The sequence below is a fragment of the Ranitomeya variabilis genome, chromosome 6 (genome assembly GCF_051348905.1).
Source record: "Ranitomeya variabilis isolate aRanVar5 chromosome 6, aRanVar5.hap1, whole genome shotgun sequence".
In the NCBI taxonomy this organism is placed as follows: Eukaryota; Metazoa; Chordata; class Amphibia; order Anura; family Dendrobatidae; genus Ranitomeya; species Ranitomeya variabilis.
The window spans coordinates 578,816,982-578,843,672 of NC_135237.1; the positions used below are offsets into that span (position 1 = coordinate 578,816,982).

Genomic DNA, 26,691 nt, shown 5'->3' on the forward strand with positions numbered 1-26,691 from the left:
TGTTCCATCTTTCAAATGTCCCCTCACCTCCTGAACAACCCCTTATCTCCTGGACCTTTCACTCCATCTCCTGAACATCCCCTCATCTCCTGAACCCTTCACACCATCTCCTGAACATCACCTCATCTCCCGGACCCTTTGTTCCATCTTTCAAATGTCCCTTCACCTCCTGAACAACCCCTTATCTCCTGGACCTTTCACTCCATCTCCTGAACGTCCCCTCATCTCCTGGACCCTTTGTTCCATCTCCTAAATGCTCCCTCACCTACGGAACATCTCCTCATCTCCTGGACCCTTCGCTCCATCTCCTGAATGTCTCAACTCTCAGACCTTGCTTTCCACCTGCCAAATGTCCCCTCATCTCCTGAATGCCCCTCATCTCCTGGACCCTTCCTTACGGAGTAGTTGTCTTTTTTGCTGGTCATGTTGGTGTTACGGTCGCTCCAGTCAAAGTTCACTTCTTCCTCTTCCTTATCGTTCAGCCACATGAGCTCTTTGGTTGCAGCGGCCACAAACACGTGGAGGCTTTCCAGGTTTCGCAGTCTGGCCTTGGAGGAGTTCTGGAAAGAGATGGAAGCCTCAATGACCATGAAGAATCATATGGCAGGCGATGGCGAGCAGCTGCCTGTGACCACCAGACACAGCCCCGAGGACTCACCAGCAGCTTGGCATATAGTAAATCCAGTTTTCCCAGATATTCCTGATAGTTTCCCCGCGTCCCTGACATGTGAGCCTGGACACAGAAGACACATCAGACATTATATAAGAGGCAATGTTTGTGGAGTCTCATGCTTATTTCCTACATCACCCCCCACCCCTGGAAACATTTCGGGTCACCATCATGAGGACAGTCACCTCGTCAGCCCGCGCTCGTTCAATCTTTGATCGGAACTCGTTGATGGACTGGTGCAGGCCGCGGTGACTGCCGAGCTGCGACTCTACGCTGGGGAGGTCGGAGCCCCACTCTGCCGAATTGATGCGTTTCTGGTTCTCTTCAACCCAGCCGAGCAGATCCTGAAGGTAGCGCAGGGTGACCTCATCCACGTCTTGGCGGACAGACTGCTGCGTCACGTGGGTGACCTGGGTGATGACCTGGGAGGCTCCAGACTTTATCCGCAGGTTGTACTCGGTGCGGATGGCGACCAGGCGCTCGTGGAGGCGGTAGACTCTGATAACACAAACATCTAGAATGAGACCTGCGGGGCGTCTGTCACTCTGCGCCGACGCATCTGATGTCGCACCCGTCATCTCTAAACACACACTCCTCCAGAAGCCCCTCCACCCTGGTCTGCGGGATACCTGCGATACATCTGCTCGCCCTGCGGATGGCGTCCATCCTTAAGTGCCTGTACATCGTTGAAGAGTATCCGGATCATGGTGTCAGCCTTGTCCAGGTCCCGCTCGATGTCTGCGGCCCGCTGAAGCGGCTTTCCAGCATTCAGGAGGCGGATATTCTGCAAAGACAGAGGTCATTACAGCGGAGCTTCACCCCCAGAGCACCAACGGCAACAGCAAGCCCCCTTAATTACTGCATCACCAGAGTCACTGGAGAATGAGAAATTCTGGAACTTTCCTACAGAACATTTGGCGTTAATGCTCTTCAGTGGCAGCCGGCACTCACCGTCTGCAGTAAGGCGTCCGCCTGGTTCAGCTGCTCCTCGCACAGTCCGGACTCCATCTGCAGCTTGCTGACGATCCTCTGCAGACGCTCCAACCTGTCAAGAGAGACAAATGACAGCGGAGCCCTGGCATCTGCATATGTACAGAGGGGCGTCCCCCGCGGCCACAGAGAGGAGTCTCCCGAGAGGAGTCACCCGAGACCACAGAGGGGCGAACCCCGCGGCCACAGAGAGGAGTCCCCCGCGGCCAGAGAGAGGAGTCCCCCGAGAGGAGTCACCTGAGGCCACAGAGGGGCGAACCCCGCGGCAACAAAGAGGAGTCCCCCGAGAGGAGTCACCTGAGACCACAGAGGGGCGAACCCCGCGGCCACAGAGAGGAGTCCCCTGCGGCCACAGAGAGCAGTCCCCCGAGAGGAGTCACCTCAGACCACAGAGGGGCGAACCCCGCGGCCACAGAGGGGCGTCCCCCGAGAGGACTCACCTGAGGCCACAGAGAGGAGTCTCCCGAGAGGAGTCACCCGAGACCACAGAGGGGCGAACCCCGCGGCCACAGAGAGGAGTCCCCCGCGGCCACAGAGAGGAGTCCCCGGAGAGGAGTCACCTGAGGCCACAGAGGGGCGACCCCCGAGATGAGTCCCCCGCGGCCACAGAGAGGAGTCCCCCGAGAGGAGTCACCTGAGGCCACAGAGGGGCGTCCCCCGCGGCCACAGAGGGGCGTCCTTCGAGAGGAGTCACCTGAGGCCACAGAGAGGAGTCTCCCGAGAGGAGTCACCTGAGACCACAGAGGGGCGAACCCAGAGATGAGTCCCCCGCGGCCACAGAGAGGAGTCCCCCGCGGCCAGAGAGAGGAGTCCCCCGAGAGGAGTCACCTGAGGCCACAGAGGGGCAAACCCCGCGGCCACAAAGAGGAGTCCCCCGAGAGGAGTCACCTGAGACCACAGAGGGGCGAACCCCGCGGCCACAGAGAGGAGTCCCCTGCGGCCACAGAGAGCAGTCCCCCGAGAGGAGTCACCTCAGACCACAGAGGGGCGAACCCCGCGGCCACAGAGGGGCGTCCCCCGAGAGGAGTCACCTGAGGCCACAGAGAGGAGTCTCCCGAGAGGAGTCACCCGAGACCACAGAGGGGCGAACCCCGCGGCCACAGAGAGGAGTCCCCCGCGGCCACAGAGAGGAGTCCCCGGAGAGGAGTCACCTGAGGCCACAGAGGGGCGACCCCCGAGATGAGTCCCCCGCGGCCACAGAGAGGAGTCCCCGGAGGAGTCACCTGAGGCCACAGAGGGGAGTCCCCCGCGGCCACAGAGGGGCGTCCTTCGAGAGGAGTCACCTGAGGCCACAGAGAGGAGTCTCCCGAGAGGAGTCACCTGAGACCACAGAGGGGCGAACCCAGAGATGAGTCCCCCGCGGCCACAGAGAGGAGTCCCCCGAGAGGAGTCACCTGAGGCCACAGAGGGGCATCCCCCGCGGCCACAGAGGGGCGTCCCTCGAGAGGAGTCACCTGAGGCCACAGAGAGGAGTCCCCCGAGAGGAGTTCCCCGCGGCCACAGAGAGGAGTCACCTGAGGCCACAGAGAGGAGTCCCCCAAGAGGAGTCCCCAGCGGCCACAGAGAGGAGTCCCCCGAGAGGAGTCACCTGAGGCCACAGAGGGGTGTCCCCCGCGGCCACAGAGGGGTGTTCCCCGCGGCCACAGAGGGGCGTCCCCCGAGAGGAGTCACCTGAGGCCACAGAGAGGAGTCTCCCGAGAGGAGTCACCCGAGACCACAGAGGGGCGAACCCCGCGGCCACAGAGAGGAGTCCCCCGCGGCCACAGAGAGGAGTCACCTGAGGCCACAGAGAGGCGTCCCCCGCGGCCAGAGGGGTGTCCCCCGCGGCCACAGAGGGGTGTTCCCCGCGGCCACAGAGGGGCGTCCCCCGAGAGGAGTCACCTGAGGCCACAGAGAGGAGTCTCCCGAGAGGAGTCACCCGAGACCACAGAGGGGCGAACCCCGCGGCCACAGAGAGGAGTCACCTGAGGCCACAGAGGGGTGTCCCCCGCGGCCACAGAGAGGAGACTCCCGCAGCCACAGAGAGGAGACTCCCGAAGCCACAGAGAGGAGACTCCCGCAGCCACAGAGAGGAGACTCCCGCAGCAACAGAGAGGCGTCCCCCGCGGCCACAGAGAGGAGTCACCTGAGGCCATAGAGAGGCGTCCCCCGCGGCCACAGAGGGGTGTCCCCAGCGGCCAGAGAGGAGTCCCCTGCAGTCACTGAGGAGTCCCCTGTGGCCACAGAGAGCAGTCCCCCCCCCCCCCCCCGAGAGGGGAGTCCCCCGCGGCCTCCGAGGAGTCTCCCGTGGCCACTGAGAGAAGTCCCCCGCGGCGCCCCTGAAGGCGTCACGTCATGCATCCTGCAGTCATCCCGATCAGACAATGCACCAATGTCCCCTGGGTGCCCACCAATACAAGAGGTCGAGGGATGGTCCATTTATGGAAGGTTTTCTGGTGTGCACCCCAGACTGAGAGTCCCAGGGTGCCCGCCAGTACCAGGTGCATCCCACGGTGCAAGCCCGTATCTGGTATTCCATGAAGTGCCAGCCAGTACCAAGTATACCCTGGGTGACCAGCCAGTACTAGGTATACCCCGGGTGACCAGCCAGTACTAGGTATACCCCGGGTGACCAGCCAGTACTAGGTATACCCCGGGTGACCAGCCAGTACTAGGTATACCCCGGGTGACCAGCCAGTACCAGGTATACCCTAGGGACCAGCCAGTACCAGGTATACCCTGGGTGACCAGCCAGTACTAGGTATAGCCCGGGTGACCAGCCAGTACCAGGTATACCCTGGGGGACAACCCAGTACCAGGTATACCCGGGTGACCAGCCAGTACCAGGTATACCCTGGGGGACAAGCCAGTACCAGGTATACCACGAGGGACAAGCCAGTACCAGATATACCCTGGGGACCAGCAAGTACCAGGTATACCCTGGGTGACCAGCCAGCACTAGGTATACCCTGGGGACCCCGCCAGTACCAGGAGTCCGCCTCTGCAGTTAGGCGTCCCAGCATTACTTGGAGGGCACAGAACGCCCCCTCACTTAGGGCCAGTCCTCCTCATGCCCCCAATTCTACCCAGCATTGTCACTAAACTTGTGACCCGAGGGGTAAACGATCTGAGTGCTGGCACAGAGCGGAGGACGAGGGTCCTGATCTCTCAGCCTCACGCCACACTAAAGCCCTCTAGTATAGAAGGATCTCCCGCCCAGCGTCTCACAGCTGCAGCGCAGCCAGAGTCTGTCACAATGCTCTGCAGGCGCCACCTACGCTGCAGAACGTCTCACCTATCCTGCGCTCCCTGTAGGCATCGCTCTTCCTCTCAGAATCACCACTGCTGAGCAGAGGAAGGAGCCGCGTCGCCCTCCTCCTCCTCACGAGCCCTCAGCAGAGCTGGATCTAATTACTGACAGCGTGACTCACACAAAGTCACAAACCCTCAGCCTGTGATTGTGGGAAGGCTGCCGAACCCCACCCAGGGGAGACCCCCGACTATAGAGAGGAGGGCGGCCAGACCCCACCCAGGGGAGAACCCCGACTATAGAGAGGAGGACGTCCGGACCCGACCCAGGGGAGAACCCCGACTATAGAGAGGAGGGCGGCCGGACCCCACCCAGGGGAGAACCCGGACTATAGAGAGGAGGGCGGCCAGACCCCACCCAGGGGAGAACCCGGACTATAGAGAGGAGGGCGGCCAGACCCCACCCAGGGGAGAACCCGGACTATAGAGAGGAGGGCGGCCAGACCCCACCCAGGGGAGAACCCCGACTATAGAGAGGAGGACGGCCGGACCCGACCCAGGGAGAACCCCGACTATAGAGAGGAGGGCGGCCGGACCCCACCCAGGGGAGAACCCCGACTATAGAGAGGACAGCCGGACCCCACCCAGGGGAGAACCCCGACTATAGAGAGGAGGGTGGCAGGACCCCACCCAGGGCAGAACCCAGACTATAGAGAGGAGGGCGGCCGGACCCCACCCAGGGGAGAACCCCGACTATAGAGAGGAGGGCGGCCGGACCCCACCCAGGGCAGAACCCCGAAGAGGAGGATGGCCGGACCCCACCCAGGGGAGAACCCCGACTATAGAGAGGAGGGCGGCCGGACCCCACCCAGGGGAGAACCCCGACTATAGAGAGAAGGGCGGCCAGACCCCACCCAGGGGAGAACCCCGACTATAGAGAGGAGGACGGCCAGACCCGACCCAGGGGAGAACCCCGACTATAGAGAGGAGGGCGGCCGGACCCCACCCAGGGGAGAACCCCGACTATAGAGAGGAGGGCGGCCAGACCCCACCCAGGGGAGAACCCCGACTATAGAGAGGAGGACGGCCGGACCCGACCCAGGGGAGAACCCCGACTATAGAGAGGAGGGCGGCCGGACCCCACCCAGGGGAGAACCCCGACTATAGAGAGGAGGGCGGCCGGACCCCACCCAGGGGAGAACCCTGACTATAGAGAGGAGGGCGGCCGGACCCCACCCAGGGGAGAACCCCGACTATAGAGAGGAGGGCGGCCAGACCCCACCCAGGGGAGAACCCCGACTATAGAGAGGAGGACGGCCGGACCCGACCCAGGGGAGAACCCCGACTATAGAGAGGAGGGCGGCCGGACCCCACCCAGGGGAGAACCCCGACTATAGAGAGGAGGGTGGCAGGACCCCACCCAGGGCAGAACCCAGACTATAGAGAGGAGGGCGGCCGGACCCCACCCAGGGGAGAACCCCGACTATAGAGAGGAGGGCGGCCGGACCCCACCCAGGGGAGAACCCCGAAGAGGAGGACGGCCGGACCCCACCCAGGGGAGAACCCCGACTATAGAGAGCAGGGCGGCAGGACCCCACCCAGGGGAGAACCCCGACTACAGAATGGAGGACGGCCGGACCCCACGCAGGGGAGAACCCTAACTATAGAGAGGAGGGCGGCCGGACCACACCCAGGGGAGAACCCCGACTATAGGGAATAGGGTGGCCGGACCCCACCCAGGGGAGAACCCCAACTATAGAGAGGAGGGCGGCCGGACCCCACCCAGTGGAGAACCCCAACTATAGAATGGAAGACGGCCGGACCCCATCCAGGGGAGAACCCCGACTATAGAGAGGAGGGCGGCCGGACCCTACCCAGTGGAGAACCCCAACTATAGAATGGAAGACGGCCGGACCCCACCCAGGGGAGAACCCCGACTATAGAGAGGAGGGCGGCCGGACCCCACCCAGGGGAGAACCCCGACTATAGAGAGGAGGGCGGCCGGACCCCACCCAGGGGAGAACCCCGACTATAGAGAGGAGGGCGGCCGGACCCGACCCAGGGAAGAACCCCGACTATAGAGAGGAGGGCGGCCGGACCCCACCCAGGGGAGAACCCCGACTATAGAGAGGACGGCCGGACCCCACCCAGGGGAGAACCCCGACTGTACAAAAGAGCCCAGCACGTGCACGGTAGAAAAAGTGTCCTGCACATGGAGCAGTGGGACCCCAACATTCACTAACGACAGGAAATAGGGGGGCTCCTATCGCGCTCTCTGCAGCGACCGCAGACATGACTCATGGAGGAAACTCCTGCACTGAACAAACGACAAATCTGTGAAATCCTCTCATCACCAAGACAAACATCGGTAACTACACAGTGCAGGCGGAGACCACCACATCGAGAGGAAGACCTCCAAATGTCTCCAGTAATGCCGCCCCCCATATATATCTCCAGACACAGCCCCCCGTATACATCTCCAGACACAGCCCCCCGTACACATCACCAGACACAGCCCCCCGTATATATCACCAGACACAGCCCCCCATATATATCTCCAGACACAGCCCCCCGTATACATCTCCAGACACAGCCCCCCGTATATATCACCAGACACAGCCCCCCATATATATCTCCAGACACAGCTCCCCGTACACATCACCAGACACAGCCCCCCATATATATCTCCAGACACAGCTCCCCGTACACATCACCAGACACAGCCCCCCATATATATCTCCAGACACAGCTCCCCGTACACATCACCAGACACAGCCCCCCGTACACATCACCCGACACAGCCCCCCATATATATCTCCAGACGCAGCCCCCCATATATATCTCCAGACACAGCCCCCATATATATCTCCAGACACAGCCCCCCATATATATCTCCAGACGCAGCCCCCCATATATATCTCCAGACGCAGCCCCCCATATATATCTCCAGACATAGCCCCCATATATATCTCCAGACGCAGCCCCCGGTATATATCTCCAGACGCAGCCCCCCATATATATCTCCAGACACAGCCCCCCATATATATCTCCAGACACAGCTCCCCGTACACATCACCAGACACAGCCCCCCATATATATCTCCAGACGCAGCCCCCGGTATATATCTCCAGACGCAGCCCCCCATATATATCTCCAGACACAGCCCCCCATATATATCTCCAGACACAGCTCCCCGTACACATCACCAGACACAGCCCCCCATATATATCTCCAGACGCAGCCCCCGGTATATATCTCCAGACGCAGCCCCCGGTATATATCTCCAGACGCGGCCCCCCATATATATCTCCAGACACGGCCCCCCATATATATCTCCAGACACAGCCCCCCATATATATCTCCAGACACAGCCCCCCATATATATCTCCAGACACAGCCCCCCATATATATCTCCAGACACAGCCCCCCATATATATCTCCAGACACAGCCCCCCATATATATCTCTAGACACAGCCCCTGGTATATATCTTTCCAGGGAAGCAGCCCCCCATTTATATCTCCAGGGAAGCAGCCCCCCATATATATCTCCAGAGACGCAGCCTCCCGTATATATCTCCAGGGAAGCAGCCCCCCGTATATATCGTTCGAGAGAAGCAGCCCCCCGTATACATCTCCAGGGAAGCAGCCCCCCCATATATATCTCCAGAGACGCAGCCCCCCATATATATATCTCCAGGGAAGCAGCCCCCGTATATATCTTTCAGAGACGCAGCCCCCGTATATATCTTTCAGAGACGCAGCCCCCGTATATACCTTTCAGAGACGCAGCCCCCCGTATATATCTTTCAGAGACGCAGCCCCCGTATATATCTTTCAGAGACGCAGCCCCCCGTATATATCTTTCAGAGACGCAGCCCCCCGTATATATCTTTCAGAGACGCGGCCCCCCGTATATATCTTTCAGAGACGCAGCCCCCATATATATCTTTCAGAGACGCAGCCCCCCGTATATATCTTTCAGAGACACAGCCCCCCGTATATACCTTTCAGAGACGCAGCCCCCCGTATATATCTTTCAGAGACGCAGCCCCCATATATATCTTTCAGAGATGCAGCCCCCCGTATATATCTTTCAGAGACGCAGCCCCCATATATACCTTTCAGAGACGCAGCCCTCCGTATATACCTTTCAGAGACGCAGCCCCCCGTATATATCTTTCAGAGACGCAGCCCCCCATATATATCTTTCAGAGACGCAGCCCTCCGTATATACCTTTCAGAGACGCAGCCCCCCGTATATATCTTTCAGAGACGCAGCCCCCCGTATATATCTTTCAGAGACACAGCCCCCCGTATATACCTTTCAGAGACGCAGCCCCCCGTATATACCTTTCAGAGACGCAGCCCCCCGTATATACCTTTCAGAGACGCAGCCCCCAGTATATATCTTTCAGAGACGCAGCCCCCGTATATACCTTTCAGAGACGCAGCCCCCGTATATACCTTTCAGAGACGCAGCCCCCCGTATATATCTTTCAGAGATGCAGCCCCCCGTATATATCTTTCAGAGACGCAGCCCTCCGTATATACCTTTCAGAGACGCAGCCCCCGTATATATCTTTCAGAGACGCAGCCCCCCGTATATACCTTTCAGAGACGCAGCCCCCGTATATATCTTTCAGAGACGCAGCCCCCGTATATATCTTTCAGAGACGCAGCCCCCGTATATATCTTTCAGAGACGCAGCCCCCCGTATATACCTTTCAGAGACACAGCCCCCCGTATATACCTTTCAGAGACGCAGCCCCCGTATATACCTTTCAGAGACGCAGCCCCCCGTATATACCTTTCAGAGACACAGCCCCCCGTATATATCTTTCAGAGATGCAGCCCCCCGTATATACCTTTCAGAGACGCAGCCCCCGTATATACCTTTCAGAGACGCAGCCCCCCGTATATATCTTTCAGAGATGCAGCCCCCCGTATATATCTTTCAGAGACGCAGCCCTCCGTATATACCTTTCAGAGACGCAGCCCCCTGTATATACCTTTCAGAGACGCAGCCCCCCGTATATACCTTTCAGAGACGCAGCCCCCCGTATGCCCCCAAACCTTCCTCACCTCTCCAGCTCAATGCGCAGAAGCTTCTCTCGCTCCAGGATGGACACGTGCAGTTTCCCCCACTCCTTCTCCACGTCCAGAGGGTGGTATCCGGGGGGCACCTTCAGCTGCCCAGACTTGACTGCACCCTGACAGGGGGACACAGGAAGCTTGTGCTCAGTGCTGGGGACTCGTACATGAAGGTGACGACCGACCACCGGGGGCGCTGCACTCACCTCCAGAGACTGGTACTGCAGCTTGGACTGGTTCTTGTCCGCCTCTTTGTTAGGGAGGTCTGTCTCTTTAAATTTCAGAAACTGGCGCCACAAAATCTGAGAGTGACAAGAAAGAGTTAAATGTACAATAAAAGCAACATAAGTGTGGCCCCAAAGCTACGCAGAGGCAGGGGGCCCCAGGGATGACACAAAAGTACAGGGTACAGGGAGTGCAGGGACTGCGATGACAGAGGTGGTATGTAGGGACTGCGATGACAGAGGTGGTATGTAGGGACTGCGATGACAGGTGGTATGTAGGGACTGCGATGACAGAGGTGGTATGTAGGGACTGCGATGACAGAGGTGGTATGTAGGGACTGCGATGACAGAGGTGGTATGTAGGGACTGCGATGGCAGAGGTGGTATGTAGGGACTGCGATGACAGAGGTGGTATGTAGGGACTGCGATGACAGAGATGGTATGTAGGGACTGCGATGACAGAGATGATATGTAGGGACTGCGATGACAGAGATGATATGTAGGGACTGCGATGACAGAGATGGTATGTAGGGACTGCGATGACAGAGATGGTATGTAGGGACTGCGATGACAGAGGTGGTATGTAGGGACTGCGATGGCAGAGGTGGTATGTAGGGACTGCGATGGCAGAGGTGGTATGCAGGGACTGCGATGGCAGAGGTGGTATGCAGGGACTGCGATGACAGAGATGGTATGTAGGGACTACGATGACAGAGATGGTATGTAGGGACTGTGATAACAGAAGTGGTATGTAGGGACTGCGATGACAGAGGTGGTATGTAGGGACTGTGATAACAGAAGTGGTATGTAGGGACTGCGATGACAGAGATGGTATGTAGGGACTGTGATAACAGAAGTGGTATGTAGAGACTGCGATGACAGAGTGCAATGACAGAGGTGGTATGTAGGGACTGCAATGACAGAGGTGGTATGTAGGGACTGCAATGACAGAGGTGGTATGTAGGGACTGCAATGACAGAGGTGGTATGTAGGGACTGTGATGACAGAGATGGTATGTAGGGACTGTGACTATCAGCATTAATATTGTCACGAGGAGCTGATCTCCACACAATCTCATGACAAGCGGTGCCAATCTGATCACAGGATGTACAGACATGCGCCCGACCACAACGTTCTTATCAGTCGCACATCCTGCTACACCCTGCACGAATCACTGCGAGGCCAACTCTACACCTCCGTACACACCATGTCACCCACCAGAGCCCGCCACAACACCCCGATATACACCATGTCCCCCAGAGCCAGCCACAACACCCAGACATACACCATATCACCAACCAGAGCCGGCCACAACACCCAGATATACACCATGTCCCCCACCAGAGCCATCCCAAACACTCCAATATACACCATGTCACCCACAACACCCCAATATACACCATGTCCCCCACCAGAGCCATCCCAAACACTCCAATATACACCATGTCACACCCACAACACCCCAATATACACCATGTCACCAAACAGAGCCAGCCACAACACCCAGATATAGAGCATGTCACCCAACAGAGCCAGGCACAAAACCCAGAAATACACTATGTCACCCACCAGAGACAGCCACAACACTCCAATACACACCATGTCACTTGCCTGAGCCAGCCACAGTACCCAGATATACAGCATGTCACCCACCAGAGACAGCCACAACACTCCAATACACACCATGTCACTTGCCTGAGCCAGCCACAGTACCCAGATATACAACATGTCACCCAACAGAGCCAGGCACAACACCCAGAAATACACTGTCACCCACCAAAGCCAGCCACAACACCCAGATATACACCATGTCACCCACCAAAGCCAGCCACAACACCCAGATATACACCATGTCACGTGCCAGAGCCAGCCACAACACCCAGATATACACAATGTCACCCACCAGAGCCAGCCACAACACCCAGATATACACTATGTCCCCCACCAGAGCCAGCCACAACACCCAGATATACACCATGTCACCCACCAGAGCCAGCCACAACACACAGATATACACCATGTCACCCACCAGAGCCAGCCACAACACCCAGATATACAGCATGTCACCCACCAGAGCCAGCCACAACACCCAGATATGCATTATGTCACCCACTAGAGCCAGCCACAACACCCAGATATGCATTATGTCACCCACCAGAGCCAGCCACAACACCCAGATATACAGCATGTCACCCACTAGAGCCAGCCACAACACCCAGATATACAGCATGTCACCCACCAGAGCCAGCCACAACACCCAGATATACAGCATGTCACCCACCAGAGCCAGCCACAACACCCAGATATACAGCATGTCACCCACCAGAGCCAGCCACAACACCCAGATATGCATTATGTCACCCACTAGAGCCAGCCACAACACCCAGATATACACCATGTCACCCACCAGAGCCAGCCACAACACCCAGATATACAGCATGTCACCCACCAGAGCCAGCCACAACACCCAGATATACAGCATGTCACCCACCAGAGCCAGCCACAACACCCAGATATGCATTATGTCACCCACCAGAGCCAGCCACAACACCCAGATATACATTATGTCACCCACCAGAGCCAGCCACAACACCCAGATATACACTATGTCACCCACTAGAGCCAGCCACAACACCCAGATATACACCATGTCACCCACCAGAGCCAGCCACAACACCCAGATATGCATTATGTCACCCACCAGAGCCAGCCACAACACCCAGATATACACCATGTCACCCACCAGAGCCAGCCACAACACCCAGATATACACCATGTCACCCACCAGAGCCAGCCACAACACCTAGATGTCAGGAAATAGGAAGAATTTCTTATTATTTCCATTACACATGCAGATCTCTCAGATGCAGTTTCCTCTGCCTGCATATGCCTGTGTGCGATTTCACCTTCCCTCTCCCTCCCCCTGCTGTACAGCTGTAATGTGAGACCAGCGTGCCAGCAACGTTCACTGAGGAGTTTTATGGCCTTAAACTGAAAGTACAAGTAGAAGCACATGGAAAAACCAAAGTTCCTTTGTCCTTGCAAATGTAAATATCATAGCACCGATTAATGATAGAAGTGGGACAAACACATTTTTGACATGTTCCTCGGTAGAACTATCAGCCAATGAGTTTTTTAGGTTCCAGAACCAGCACAATTGAGAAACAGATTACTACATAACGGGGTTACCTAGCTACCCCATGTCTATACTTAAACGATTCCCTATGTCACACTGAGCATAACGACACGGGTGTCGTCTTTCTATGAGGTTCATACGCCGATATATGCGGGATGATGTTTTTTTGTATACTCAAGAGGAGTGCATTCCATAGCTCTACCCACCCCAAGAGGTCATCCAGGGGGACCCTTAGTTTTGGGCAAAGGTGTAAAACTCAGAGACCCAGACAAGGGGGAACTTTTGCCAGGGTAATCAGCTTCGACAGGCTGTACAATCTGACCTGAAGATTTTGGGGAAGGTGCCTTCCCCCCGCCACCACATGGCGTACCATTGAATGATATGAAAGAACCGTAAGTCGCTTTTCTTCTGTTAATCCCATTTTATTTGTTATTGTCTGTACATATGATGCTTGTCTACTTTTATATCATCTTTTTACCCTTTTGTAAACACTGCCTACCTTTTGGAGTAAAATATATAAAATTACTAGCTTCATTGCTCCTTGCTCTATAACGTACTGTCACGTCCTCTGAAGTAAATTATGCTACTAATCTGGGTTGGCTCCGAACCCGTTATTAATTAAGAAATCGGATCTGGTGGCAGCGGATTTGTCCTGTGTGTTTGGGAAACCTGGTAGTGACGGTGGCGTTGATAATTATTGTTCCCGCCTGAGTGGGAGTAGTTATATTGCCCTCGCTGCAGTGTGCCCATTAGCCAGTACTAAGTAAGGCAGCCTTTCTGGTGACTAATTATCCTAGGTGCAGTACCCGGTCTGACCTGAGGGTTAGGGGGTGCCAGAGAGCTGCAAGTTCCAAACCAGAACTGGGAAGTGGGATATAGATAAATCCCCTTCAGAAAGAACCAGGGGCAACCAAACAAACGCGGTTCATGACAAATTGGTGTGACTGGTGGGGAAGATAAGGGTATCCTCCCTGTGATTCGTGACATTGGTGGCAGAGCGGTGGGGATGATAGAAATATCCTCCCTGGGATCCGTGACACCAGATATACACCATGTAACCCACCAGAGCCAGCTAAAACACTGTTATAGAGCATGTCACTCGCCAAAGCCAACTACTACACCCCGATATATCTCCACTGTCCCCCCATAGGGTTGTCCAGGGGGGCCGCAGCTTGTACCTCAATCTCCTCATAGCTGGCAGGGAATCTCTTTTCCTCAAAGATGACGGTGTAGTGTCGGATCCACTGGAGCAGCATGGTCACCCGTTCATAGTATTCGTGCCACCTCAGCTCCAGCTCCTGCGCAGACACAGACATTAACCTCCACATGACACACGGCTGCCCATGCGCCAGAGCCCCGGCTACTTACATTGGCCCTTACTCCATCCTGTACGTCAGGGACCCGCGGCATGGCGTCATACAGAGAGGATACATAGGTGATGATGGATTTCTCATCAGGCTGCGGGACATCCACATCTACAGGTGAAGGACATGTTATGTCAGGAGAGACATCGCCGCCACAGATACAGTATATACCGCAGGAGAGCCATCACCGCCACACATATACAGTACATACCGCAGGAGAGCCATCACCGCCACACATATACAGTACATACCGCAGGAGAGCCATCACCGCCACACATATACAGTATATACCGCAGGAGAGCCATCACCGCCACACATATACAGTACATACCGCAGGAGAGCCATCACCGCCACACATATACAGTACATACCGCAGGAGAGCCATCACCGCCACACATATACAGTACATACCGCAGGAGAGCCATCACCGCCACACATATACAGTACATACCGCAGGAGAGCCATCACCGCCACACATATACAGTACATACCGCAGGAGAGACATCACCGCCACACACATACAGTACATACCACAGGAGAGACATCACCGCCACACATATACAGTATATACCGCAGGAGAGCCATCACCGCCACACATATACAGTACATACCGCAGGAGAGCCATCACCGCCACACATATACAGTACATACCGCAGGAGAGCCATCACCGCCACACATATACAGTATATACCACAGGAGAGCCATCACCGCCATACACATACAGTATATACCGCAGGAGAGACATCGCCGCCACAGATACAGTATATACCGCAGGAGAGCCATCACCGCCACAAATATACAGTACATACCACAGGAGAGCCATCACCGCCATACACATACAGTATATACCGCAGGAGAGCCATCACCGCCACACATATACAGTACATACTGCAGGAGAGCCATCACCGCCACACACATACAGTACATACCGCAGGAGAGCCATCACCGCCACACATATACAGTACATACCGCAGGAGAGCCATCACCGCCACACATATACAGTACATACCGCAGGAGAGCCATCACCGCCACACATATACAGTACATACCGCAGGAGAGCCATCACTGCCACACATATACAGTACATACCGCAGGAGAGACATCACCGCCACACACATACAGTACATACCGCAGGAGAGCCATCACCGCCACACATATACAGTACATACCGCAGGAGAGCCATCACCGCCACACATATACAGTACATACCGCAGGAGAGCCATCACCGCCACACATATACAGTATATACCACAGGAGAGCCATCACCGCCATACACATACAGTATATAACGCAGGAGAGACATCGCCGCCACAGATACAGTATATACCGCAGGAGAGCCATCACCGCCACAAATATACAGTACATACCACAGGAGAGCCATCACCGCCATACACATACAGTATATACCGCAGGAGAGCCATCACCGCCACACATATACAGTACATACCGCAGGAGAGCCATCACCGCCACACATATACAGTACATACCGCAGGAGAGCCATCACCGCCACACATATACAGTATATACCACAGGAGAGCCATCACCGCCATACACATACAGTATATACCGCAGGAGAGACATCACCGCCACACATACAGTATATACCGCAGGAGAGACATCACCGCCACACATATACAGTATATACCGCAGGAGAGCCATCACCGCCATACACATACAGTATATACCGCAGGAGAGCCATCACCGCCACACATATACAGTATATACCGCAGGAGAGCCATCACCGTCACACACATACAGTATATACCGCAGGAGAGCCATCACCGCCACACATATACAGTATATACCGCAGGAGAGCCATCACCGCCACACATATACAGTATATACCGCAGGAGAGCCATCACCGCCACACATATACAGTATATACCGCAGGAGAGCCATCACCGCCAAATACAGTATATACTGCAGGAGACACATCACCGCCACAAATATACAGTACATACCGCAGGAGAGCCATCGCCGCCACACATATACAGTATATACCGCAGGAGAGCCATCACCGCCACACACATATACAGTATATACCGCAGGGGAGCCATCACCGCCACACATATACAGTATATACCGCAGGAGAGCAACCACCGCCACACACATATACAGTACATACTGCAGGAGAGCCACCACCACAGCACATATACAGTATATACCGCAGGAGAGCCATCACCGCCACAAATATACAGTACATACCACAGGAGAGCCATCACCGCCATACACATACAGTATATACCGCAGGAGAGCCATCACCGCCACACATATACAGTACATACCGCAGGAGAGCCATCACCGCCACACACATACAGTACATACCGCAGGAGAGCCATCACCGCCACACATATACAGTACATACCGCAGGAGAGCCATCACCGCCACACATATACAGTACATACCGCAGGAGAGCCATCACTGCCACACATATACAGTACATACCGCAGGAGAGACATCACCGCCACACACATACAGTACATACCGCAGGAGAGCCATCACCGCCACACATATACAGTACATACCGCAGGAGAGCCATCACCGCCACACATATACAGTACATACCGCAGGAGAGCCATCACCGCCACACATATACAGTATATACCACAGGAGAGCCATCACCGCCATACACATACAGTATATAACGCAGGAGAGACATCGCCGCCACAGATACAGTATATACCGCAGGAGAGCCATCACCGCCACAAATATACAGTACATACCACAGGAGAGCCATCACCGCCATACACATACAGTATATACCGCAGGAGAGCCATCACCGCCACACATATACAGTACATACAGCAGGAGAGCCATCACCGCCACACATATACAGTACATACCGCAGGAGAGCCATCACCGCCACACATATACAGTATATACCACAGGAGAGCCATCACCGCCATACACATACAGTATATACCGCAGGAGAGACATCACCGCCACACATACAGTATATACCGCAGGAGAGCCATCACCGCCACACATATACAGTATATACCGCAGGAGAGCCATCACCGCCAAATACAGTATATACTGCAGGAGACACATCACCGCCACAAATATACAGTACATACCGCAGGAGAGCCATCGCCGCCACACATATACAGTATATACCGCAGGAGAGCCATCACCGCCACACATATACAGTATATACCGCAGGAGAGCCATCACCGCCAAATACAGTATATACTGCAGGAGACACATCACCGCCACAAATATACAGTACATACCGCAGGAGAGCCATCGCCGCCACACATATACAGTATATACCGCAGGAGAGCCATCACCGCCACACACACATACAGTATATACCGCAGGGGAGCCATCACCGCCACACATATACAGTATATACCGCAGGAGAGCCATCACCGCCACACACATATACAGTACATACTGCAGGAGAGCCACCACCACAGCACATATACAGAATATACCGCAGGAGAGACATCACCGCCACACACATACAGTATATACCGCAGGAGAGACATCACCGCCACACATATACAGTACATACCGCAGGAGAGCCATCACCGCCACACATATACAGTACATACCGCAGGAGAGCCATCACTGCCACACATATACAGTACATACCGCAGGAGAGACATCACCGCCACACACATACAGTACATACCGCAGGAGAGCCATCACCGCCACACATATACAGTACATACCGCAGGAGAGCCATCACCGCCACACATATACAGTACATACCGCAGGAGAGCCATCACCGCCACACATATACAGTATATACCACAGGAGAGCCATCACCGCCATACACATACAGTATATAACGCAGGAGAGACATCGCCGCCACAGATACAGTATATACCGCAGGAGAGCCATCACCGCCACAAATATACAGTACATACCACAGGAGAGCCATCACCGCCATACACATACAGTATATACCGCAGGAGAGCCATCACCGCCACACATATACAGTACATACCGCAGGAGAGCCATCACCGCCACACATATACAGTACATACCGCAGGAGAGCCATCACCGCCACACATATACAGTATATACCACAGGAGAGCCATCACCGCCATACACATACAGTATATACCGCAGGAGAGACATCACCGCCACACATACAGTATATACCGCAGGAGAGACATCACCGCCACACATATACAGTATATACCGCAGGAGAGCCATCACCGCCATACACATACAGTATATACCGCAGGAGAGCCATCACCGCCACACATATACAGTATATACCGCAGGAGAGCCATCACCGTCACACACATACAGTATATACCGCAGGAGAGCCATCACCGCTACACATATACAGTATATACCGCAGGAGAGCCATCACCGCCACACATATACAGTATATACCGCAGGAGAGCCATCACCGCCACACATATACAGTATATACCGCAGGAGAGCCATCACCGCCAAATACAGTATATACTGCAGGAGACACATCACCGCCACAAATATACAGTACATACCGCAGGAGAGCCATCGCCGCCACACATATACAGTATATACCGCAGGAGAGCCATCACCGCCACACACATATACAGTATATACCGCAGGGGAGCCATCACCGCCACACATATACAGTATATACCGCAGGAGAGCCATCACCGCCACACACATATACAGTACATACTGCAGGAGAGCCACCACCACAGCACATATACAGAATATACCGCAGGAGAGACATCACCGCCACACACATACAGTATATACCGCAGGAGAGACATCACCGCCACACACATACAGTATATACCGCAGGAGAGCCATCACAGCCACACATATACAGTACATACTGCAGGAGAGACATCACCGCCACACATATACAGTATTTACAGCAGGAGAGCCATCACTGCCACACACATACAGTATATACCGCAGGAGAGCCATCATTGCCACACATGCAGTACATACCGCAGGAGAGCCATCACCGCCACACATATACAGTACATACCGCAGGAGAGCCATCACTGCCACACATATACAGTATATACCGCAGGAGAGACATCACCGCCACACATATACAGTACATACCGCAGGAGAGCCATCACTGCCACACATATACAGTACATACCGCAGGAGAGCCATCACCGCCACACACATATACAGTATATACCGCAGGAGAGACATCACCGCCACAAATATACAGTACATACCGCAGGAGAGCCATCACCGCCACACATATACAGCATATACCGCAGGAGAGCCATCACCGCCACACACATACAGTATATACCGCAGGAGAGCCATCAATGCCACACATATACAGTATATACCGCAGGAGAGACATCACGGGTTTTGCCTGGGGTCGGGTGGGTGTGACCACGTACCCTCTGGATCCAGAAGTCTGGTGACACCGAGCTCCCGTTCGGCCACGGTGAATGCCTGGTCCAGGTTCTCCTGGTTCGGCTGACGATACACCCTGTTCATGTCTATGAGCATCGGCCTGTTGGGAGAAGCAGAAGAGAAGGCGATCGTCACCTGCTGGAAGACAGAAGCTGGCAGCCTCCTGCGAAAACTGCTGATATACGGAGCCAGGTCGTGTCAATCACAGAGGACAACATCCACCATCAACAGAGCCAAGATATGCACAGTCCACCCTGGCCCGGGATGTATATACAGTCATGGTGGAAAGTGTTAAAACCCATGAAATGCAGTAATTCCCCCAGACATTATTACAATTCCACACGTTTCTTATACTCAGGTTTCTTTCCCTTGTCTATATTGGAACAGGACAAAAAACAGAGAAAAAAGGCAAATTGGACATAACTTCACACAAAACCCCACAATAAGCCGGACACAATTGTTGGCGCCCTCTTTAATATTTGGTCGCACCCTTTGGAATAACTGCAGCCAATCGCTTCCTATAACCATCCAAAAGCTTCTTACTCCTCTCAGCTGGGATCTTGGACTCTTCTATAACCATCCACAAGCTTCTTCCTCCTCTCATCAGGATCTTGGACTCTTCTATAGCCATCCACAAGCTTCTTCCTCCTCTTAGCCGGGATCTTGGACTCTTCTATAACCATCCACAAACTTCTTCCTCCTCTCAGCTGGGATCTTGGACTCTTCTATAGCCATCCACAAGCTTCTTCCTCCTCTTAGCCGGGATCTTGGACTCTTCTATAACCATCCACAAGCTTCTTCCTCCACTTAGCCGGGATCTTGGACTATTCTATAACCATGCACAAGCTTCTTACTCCTCTCATCAGGATCTTGGACTCTTCTATAACCATCCACAAGCTTCTTCCTCCTCTCAGCTGGGATCTTGGACTCTTCTATAGCCATCCACAAGCTTCTTCCTCCACTTAGCCGGGATCTTGGACTCTTCTATAACCATCCACAAGCTTCTTCCTCCTCTCAGCCAAGATCTTGGACTCTTCTATAACTGTCCACAAGCTTCTTACTCCTCTCAGGCAGGATCTTGGACTCTTCTTACAATCTGCTGCCGCTCTCATACTTCACCTTCTCCGAACAGCGATTGTAAGATCTCTCCACAGGGGATCAATGGGATTTAGATCCAGACTCATTGCTGCCACTTCAGAACTCTCTTTGTTTCCATGTATTTCTGGGGGCTTCTTGAAGTATGTTTGGGGTCATTGTCCTGCTGGAAGACCCATGACCTAGGACGCACACCCACCCTTCTGACACCGGGCTCTACATTGCCACCCAAAATCCTTTGGTAATCTTCAGATTTCACGTTGCCTTGTACAAAGTCAAAGCACCCAGTGCCAGCAAAACCTGTGACCTTCCACCATATCTGACTGTAGGTACTGTGTTCTTTCCTTTGTAAGCCTCATTCTGTTTTCAGTAAACAGTAGAATGATGTGCTTTACCAAAAAGATTATTGTGGTCTCACCTGTCCACATTCATTTGTGGATGGATAGTTCGTGCTGAAACCAATGCACCCCGAGCCTTCAGGATAAGTTTAATTTCTTTGGAACTTGATTGGGGCTTATCCACGATCCTGACTATCCTGCGTTACAACTTTTCATCAATTTTTCTCTGCTGTCCAGGGAGATTAGCTAGAGTGCCAGGGGTTGTAAACTTCTTCATTATATTGCGCACCGTGGACAAAGGAACATCAAGATCTCTGGAGATAGACTTGTAACCTTGAGACTGCTGAAATTGTGGTTCTCAAGTCCTTAGACAGTTCTCTTCTCTTTCTGTTCTCCATGCTTAGTGTGACACAATGCAAAGATTGAGGCAACTTCTCCCATTTTATCAGGATTCAGGTGGGATTTTCATGTTGCCCACAGCTGTTACTTGCCACAGTTGAGTGTGAACGAGCATCACATGCTGGCAACGAAGTTTACCCACAATTTTGGAAAGGTGCCAACAATTTTGTCTGGCTTATTTTTTGGGGTTTGTGTTGTGTGAGATAATGTCCTGTTTGCCTATTTTTCCTCAGTTTTATTTTTGTGTTGTTCCAATACAAAGGAAACCTGAGTATAACAAAACATGGGAAATTGTAATAATTGTCTGGGTGAAATACTTCATTTTTGGGAACATGACTGTATATATTATATCCTCCTGTATACTCACACACACTGTTGTATGCATGCATAAGCACACTAGGGGGAAGGTATATATATCCTCCCCCTGTCTTTTGTGTTGTATATGCATGAATGTATATACACACAGTTGTGTGAAAAAAGTGTTCACCCCCTTCCAGATTTTCTTTTGCATGTTTCTCACACTTACAGGTTTCATTTCACGAAACAAATGTAAATATTAGAGAAAGATAACACAAGTAATCACAAGATGCAGTTTATAAATGAAGGTCTTTATTATGAAGGGGGAAAAAAAATACAAACCTCCACGTCGTGTGAGAAAGTGATTGCCCCCTAAACCTAATAACGGGTTGGGCCGCCCTTAGCAGCAAAAACTGTAATCAAGCGCTTCTGATAACTGGCAATAAGGCTTTTACAACGCTCTGGAGGAATATGGGCCGCTCATCTCTGCAGAATTTTTGTAATTCAGCCACACTGGAGGTTTCCGAGCATGAACCGCCTTTCTAAGGTCATTACAGCATCTCAATCGGACTAATATCAGGACTTTGACTAGGCCACTCCAAAGTCTTAATTTTTTTTTTTCTTTAAGCCATTCAGAGGTGAACTTGCTGGTGTGTTTTGCATCATTGTCCTGCTGCATAATCCAAGTGCGCTTCAGCTTGATGTCACCAACAGATGGCAAAAACATTCTCCTTCAGGATTTATTGGTAGACAGAATTCAGAGTTCCATTTACCGCAAGTCTTCCAGGTCCTGAAGCAGCAAAACAGCCCCAGACCATCACACTACCACCACCACATTTTACTGTTGGTATGATGTTCCTTTTCTGAAATGATCAGTTAGTTCTATGCTGCCAGATGTCATGGGACATACACCTCCCCAAAAAGTTCAGCTTTTGTCTCATCAGTCCACAAAATATTCTCCAAAACGTCTTGGGCAAAACTGAGACGTGCCTTTACGCTCTTGCTGCTCAGCAGTGATTTTCGTTCGGCAATATTTGCCCAGTCTCTTTCTTATGGTGGAGTCATGAACACTGACCTTAACTGAGGCAAGTGAGGCATGCAGTTCTCTGGACGTTGTGGGGTCTTTTGGAGGAGTTGTCGCTGCGATCTTGGGGTAATTTTGGTCTGCCGGCCAGTCCTGGGAAGGTTCACCACTGTTCCATGTTTTCGCCATTTGAGGATAATGGCTCTCACTGTGGTTTGCTGGTGTCCCAAAGCTTTATAACCTTTTACAGACTGATAGATCTTAATTACTTTGTTTCTCATTTGTTCCAGAATTTCTTTGGATCGCGGCATGATTTCTAGCTTTTGAGGAGCTTTTGGTCTATTTCATTTTGTCAGGCAGGTCCTATTTAAGTGATTTCTGGGTTGAGAACAGGTGTGTCAGTAATCAGGCCTGTGTTTGGGTAGGGGATGTGAGCTCAACCACAGTAATTTATGTTGTAAGGGGGCAATCACTTTTTCACACAGGGTCCTGTAGGTTTGGATTTCTTTTTCCCCTAACTATAAAGGCCTTCATTAATAAACTGCATCTTGTGATTACTTGTGTTATCTTTGTCTAACATTTACATTTGTTTGGTGTCTCTTCAGAGAGGAAGAGGACTAGAACTCTAGTGCCACCTATTGGAAGGTAGCAATCCTAACAGTCAATGTCGACCCTTTAACGAGCTTTGTCGCATGACTTAGGATAATAGCCAAACCAGAATCTCAATTTTCAGACACTGTGTTTCGGGGTACTGCCCCTCATCAGTGCAAAGTGGAGATCTGGTTTGGCTGATTGAGAGGCGTCTGACCGGGATCCAAGAAGTATCGTTTAATCTTGCGGAGAGTGACATGATAAGCATGTCGAGGTGAGGAGACTTAAAGCCGCAATGCTCCTCTGAGAAATATGCAAATTGTCTCTTCAGAGAGGAAGAGGACTAGAACTCTAGTGCCTAACAGTCAATGTCGACTTAGGATTATCCTAAGTCATGCGACAAGACTCGTTAAAGGGTCGACATTGACTGTTAGGATTGCTACCTCCAATAGGTGGCACTAGAGTTCTAGTCCTCTTCCTCTCTGAAGAGACAATATGCATATTTCCCAGAGGAGCATTGCGGCTTTAAGTCTCCTCACCTCGACATGCTTATCATGTCATTCTCCGCAAGGAGAAACGATACTTCTTGGACATTTGTTTGGTGAAATGAAACATGTAAGTGTGACAAACATGCAAAAGAAGAAAACAGGAAGCGGGTGACCACTATCACACAACTGTACATATATGAACGCACTCACAGGTGTGCGGGTGTGTATATATTTTCTATATATATTAGTCATGTGACATCTTTCCATGGTACTGGGATATAACATAATTCATGTCACAATACTGTCTTATTCTACACACAAGACGGTGAATTTCTCACAGATATCGTCTCGCCACGTGCAAACCACCCCCAGCAGGTGTCACACTTGACTGCTGTAATATGATGCTCCCACACCCTGCACTGAGTGTAAAATGACATCTACAGTGTTATGTATACACAGTCACACCCCGTAATAATTATACACTGCACTATGGGGTATACACGCGCCCTGCACATACAGTGCTAGGTAAGTTTGGGCACCCTCGGAGATTTGTGTGCTCAGATAACTTTGACCAAGGTTTGCGACCTTAATTAGCCTGTTGGAGTTATGGCTTCTTCACCATCATTGCTAGGAAAGTCCAGGTGATGCAAATTTACAGCTTTATAAAGACCCGACCTCCTCTAACCTTGTGCGAAAAATCAGCAGGCATGGGCTCTTCTAAGCAGCTGCCGAGCACTCTGAGAATAAACATGGTGGAGGCCACAAAGCAGTAGAAGGCTATAAGATAGCAAAGCGTTTTCAAGATTCTCTTAGGCTTCTTTCACACTAGCGCTGTCTCCGCCGCACAACGGGGGCAGCGGATGCATTTTTCCAGCGCATCTGCTGCCCCATTGTGAGGTGCGGGGAGGTGGGGGCGGAGTTTTTTGGTCCCGACGGTCCGCCACAACACGGCGCAACCGTCGCACGACGGTTGCGACGTGTGGCAATGCGTCGCAAATGCGTTGCTAATGTTAGCCAATGCTCAAAAAACGCATCCTGCAAGAACTTTTGCAGGATGCGTTTTTTCGGCAAAACGACGCATTTGCGACGTATTGCAGTTAACGCTAGTGTGAAAGTAGCCTTAATTAAGAAATGGTCGTTACCAGCAACAGTGAAGGTCAAGATAAGGTCTGGAAGACCAAGCAAAATTTCAGTGAGAGCTGCTCGTAGGATAGCTAGAAAGACAAATCACCACCCCTGCTTGACTGCAAAAGATCTTCAGAAAGATTTAGCAGATTTTGGCGTTGTGGTACATTGTTCTACTGTTCAGAGACACCTGCCTAAATATGGCCTTCATGGATAAGTCATCAGAAGAAAACCTCTCCTGCGTTCTCACCTTAAAATTCAGCTTCAGAAATATGAAAAAGACTATCTAAACAAGCCTGATGTATTTTGGAAACAAGTCCTGCGGAACAATGAGGATAAAATAGATCTCTGTGGCCACAATGGTCACAGGTAGGTGTAGAGAAAATGGGCACAGAATCTCAGAAGAACATCTCGTTAACCATTAAGCATGGGGGTGGATCAATCTTGCTTTGGGGTTGTGTTGTAGCTAATGGCACAGGGAATATTTCATGTGTAGATGGAAGAATGGACTCAATGAAATTAAAACAAATTCTTGAAGAAAACATAAAACTATCTGTAAATAAGCTGAAGGTGAAAAGAGGAAGAGGATGGCTGCTACAAATGGAGAATGATCCTAAACGTGTCAAAAGTCACACCCAATATACCTTATTACACTCCCTATACATTGTACATTACACCACCTGTACATTATACATTACCCTCTTCCCGATAATATAATGTACAGGGGGTGTGATATTGTATCTCCTGTACATTATACATTACATCGCCTTTACATTATACATTGCCCCCGTACATTACGTATTACACCCCCTGTACATTATTACCCCCTGTATATTATATATTATTCCCTGTACATTATACATTACACCCCTTTACATTATACTTTACCTCCCCCATTGTACATGATACATTTCCTAAGCATTATACCCTCCTGTGCATAATACATTACACCCCACCTGTACACTATTATTTTATTATTACCCCTCTCCCACTGGTACATTATTAGACCCCCCATACATTATGCCCATTATACTATTACACCCCCTGTACCTTATATATTATTTCCTGTACATTACAAATGATTACAACCCCTGTACATTAAACCCCTATATATTATACATTACCTCCCCCCATAGAGCATTACACCTCTCTACCCCTGGTACATTATTACACCCCTTGTACATTATACATTACCCCGCTCCCCCAAGTACATTATTACAACCCATGTACATAACGAATTACTGTACCCTCTGTACATATATTACACTCTTTATACATTATCCTCTT

General features: G+C 52.3%; 1 protein-coding gene across 19 annotated transcripts in view; it reads right to left on the reverse strand.

Moving 5' to 3' along the window:
• PLEC (plectin) overlaps window positions 1-26,691 on the reverse strand; it is a 447,362-nt gene that overhangs the window by 35,367 nt on the left and 385,304 nt on the right. For all 19 annotated transcript variants that reach the window (XM_077271538.1, XM_077271542.1, XM_077271541.1 and 16 more), the window contains 10 exons: window positions 20,032-20,147; window positions 14,709-14,815; window positions 14,519-14,638; window positions 10,187-10,282; window positions 9,972-10,099; window positions 1,622-1,715; window positions 1,300-1,454; window positions 856-1,168; window positions 659-733; window positions 399-560 (listed from right to left, as the gene is read on the reverse strand). In XM_077271538.1, coding sequence (XP_077127653.1) covers window positions 399-560; window positions 659-733; window positions 856-1,168; window positions 1,300-1,454; window positions 1,622-1,715; window positions 9,972-10,099; window positions 10,187-10,282; window positions 14,519-14,638; window positions 14,709-14,815; window positions 20,032-20,147 — 1,366 coding nt within the window. The remainder of the gene's footprint in view (window positions 1-398; window positions 561-658; window positions 734-855; window positions 1,169-1,299; window positions 1,455-1,621; window positions 1,716-9,971; window positions 10,100-10,186; window positions 10,283-14,518; window positions 14,639-14,708; window positions 14,816-20,031; window positions 20,148-26,691) is intronic.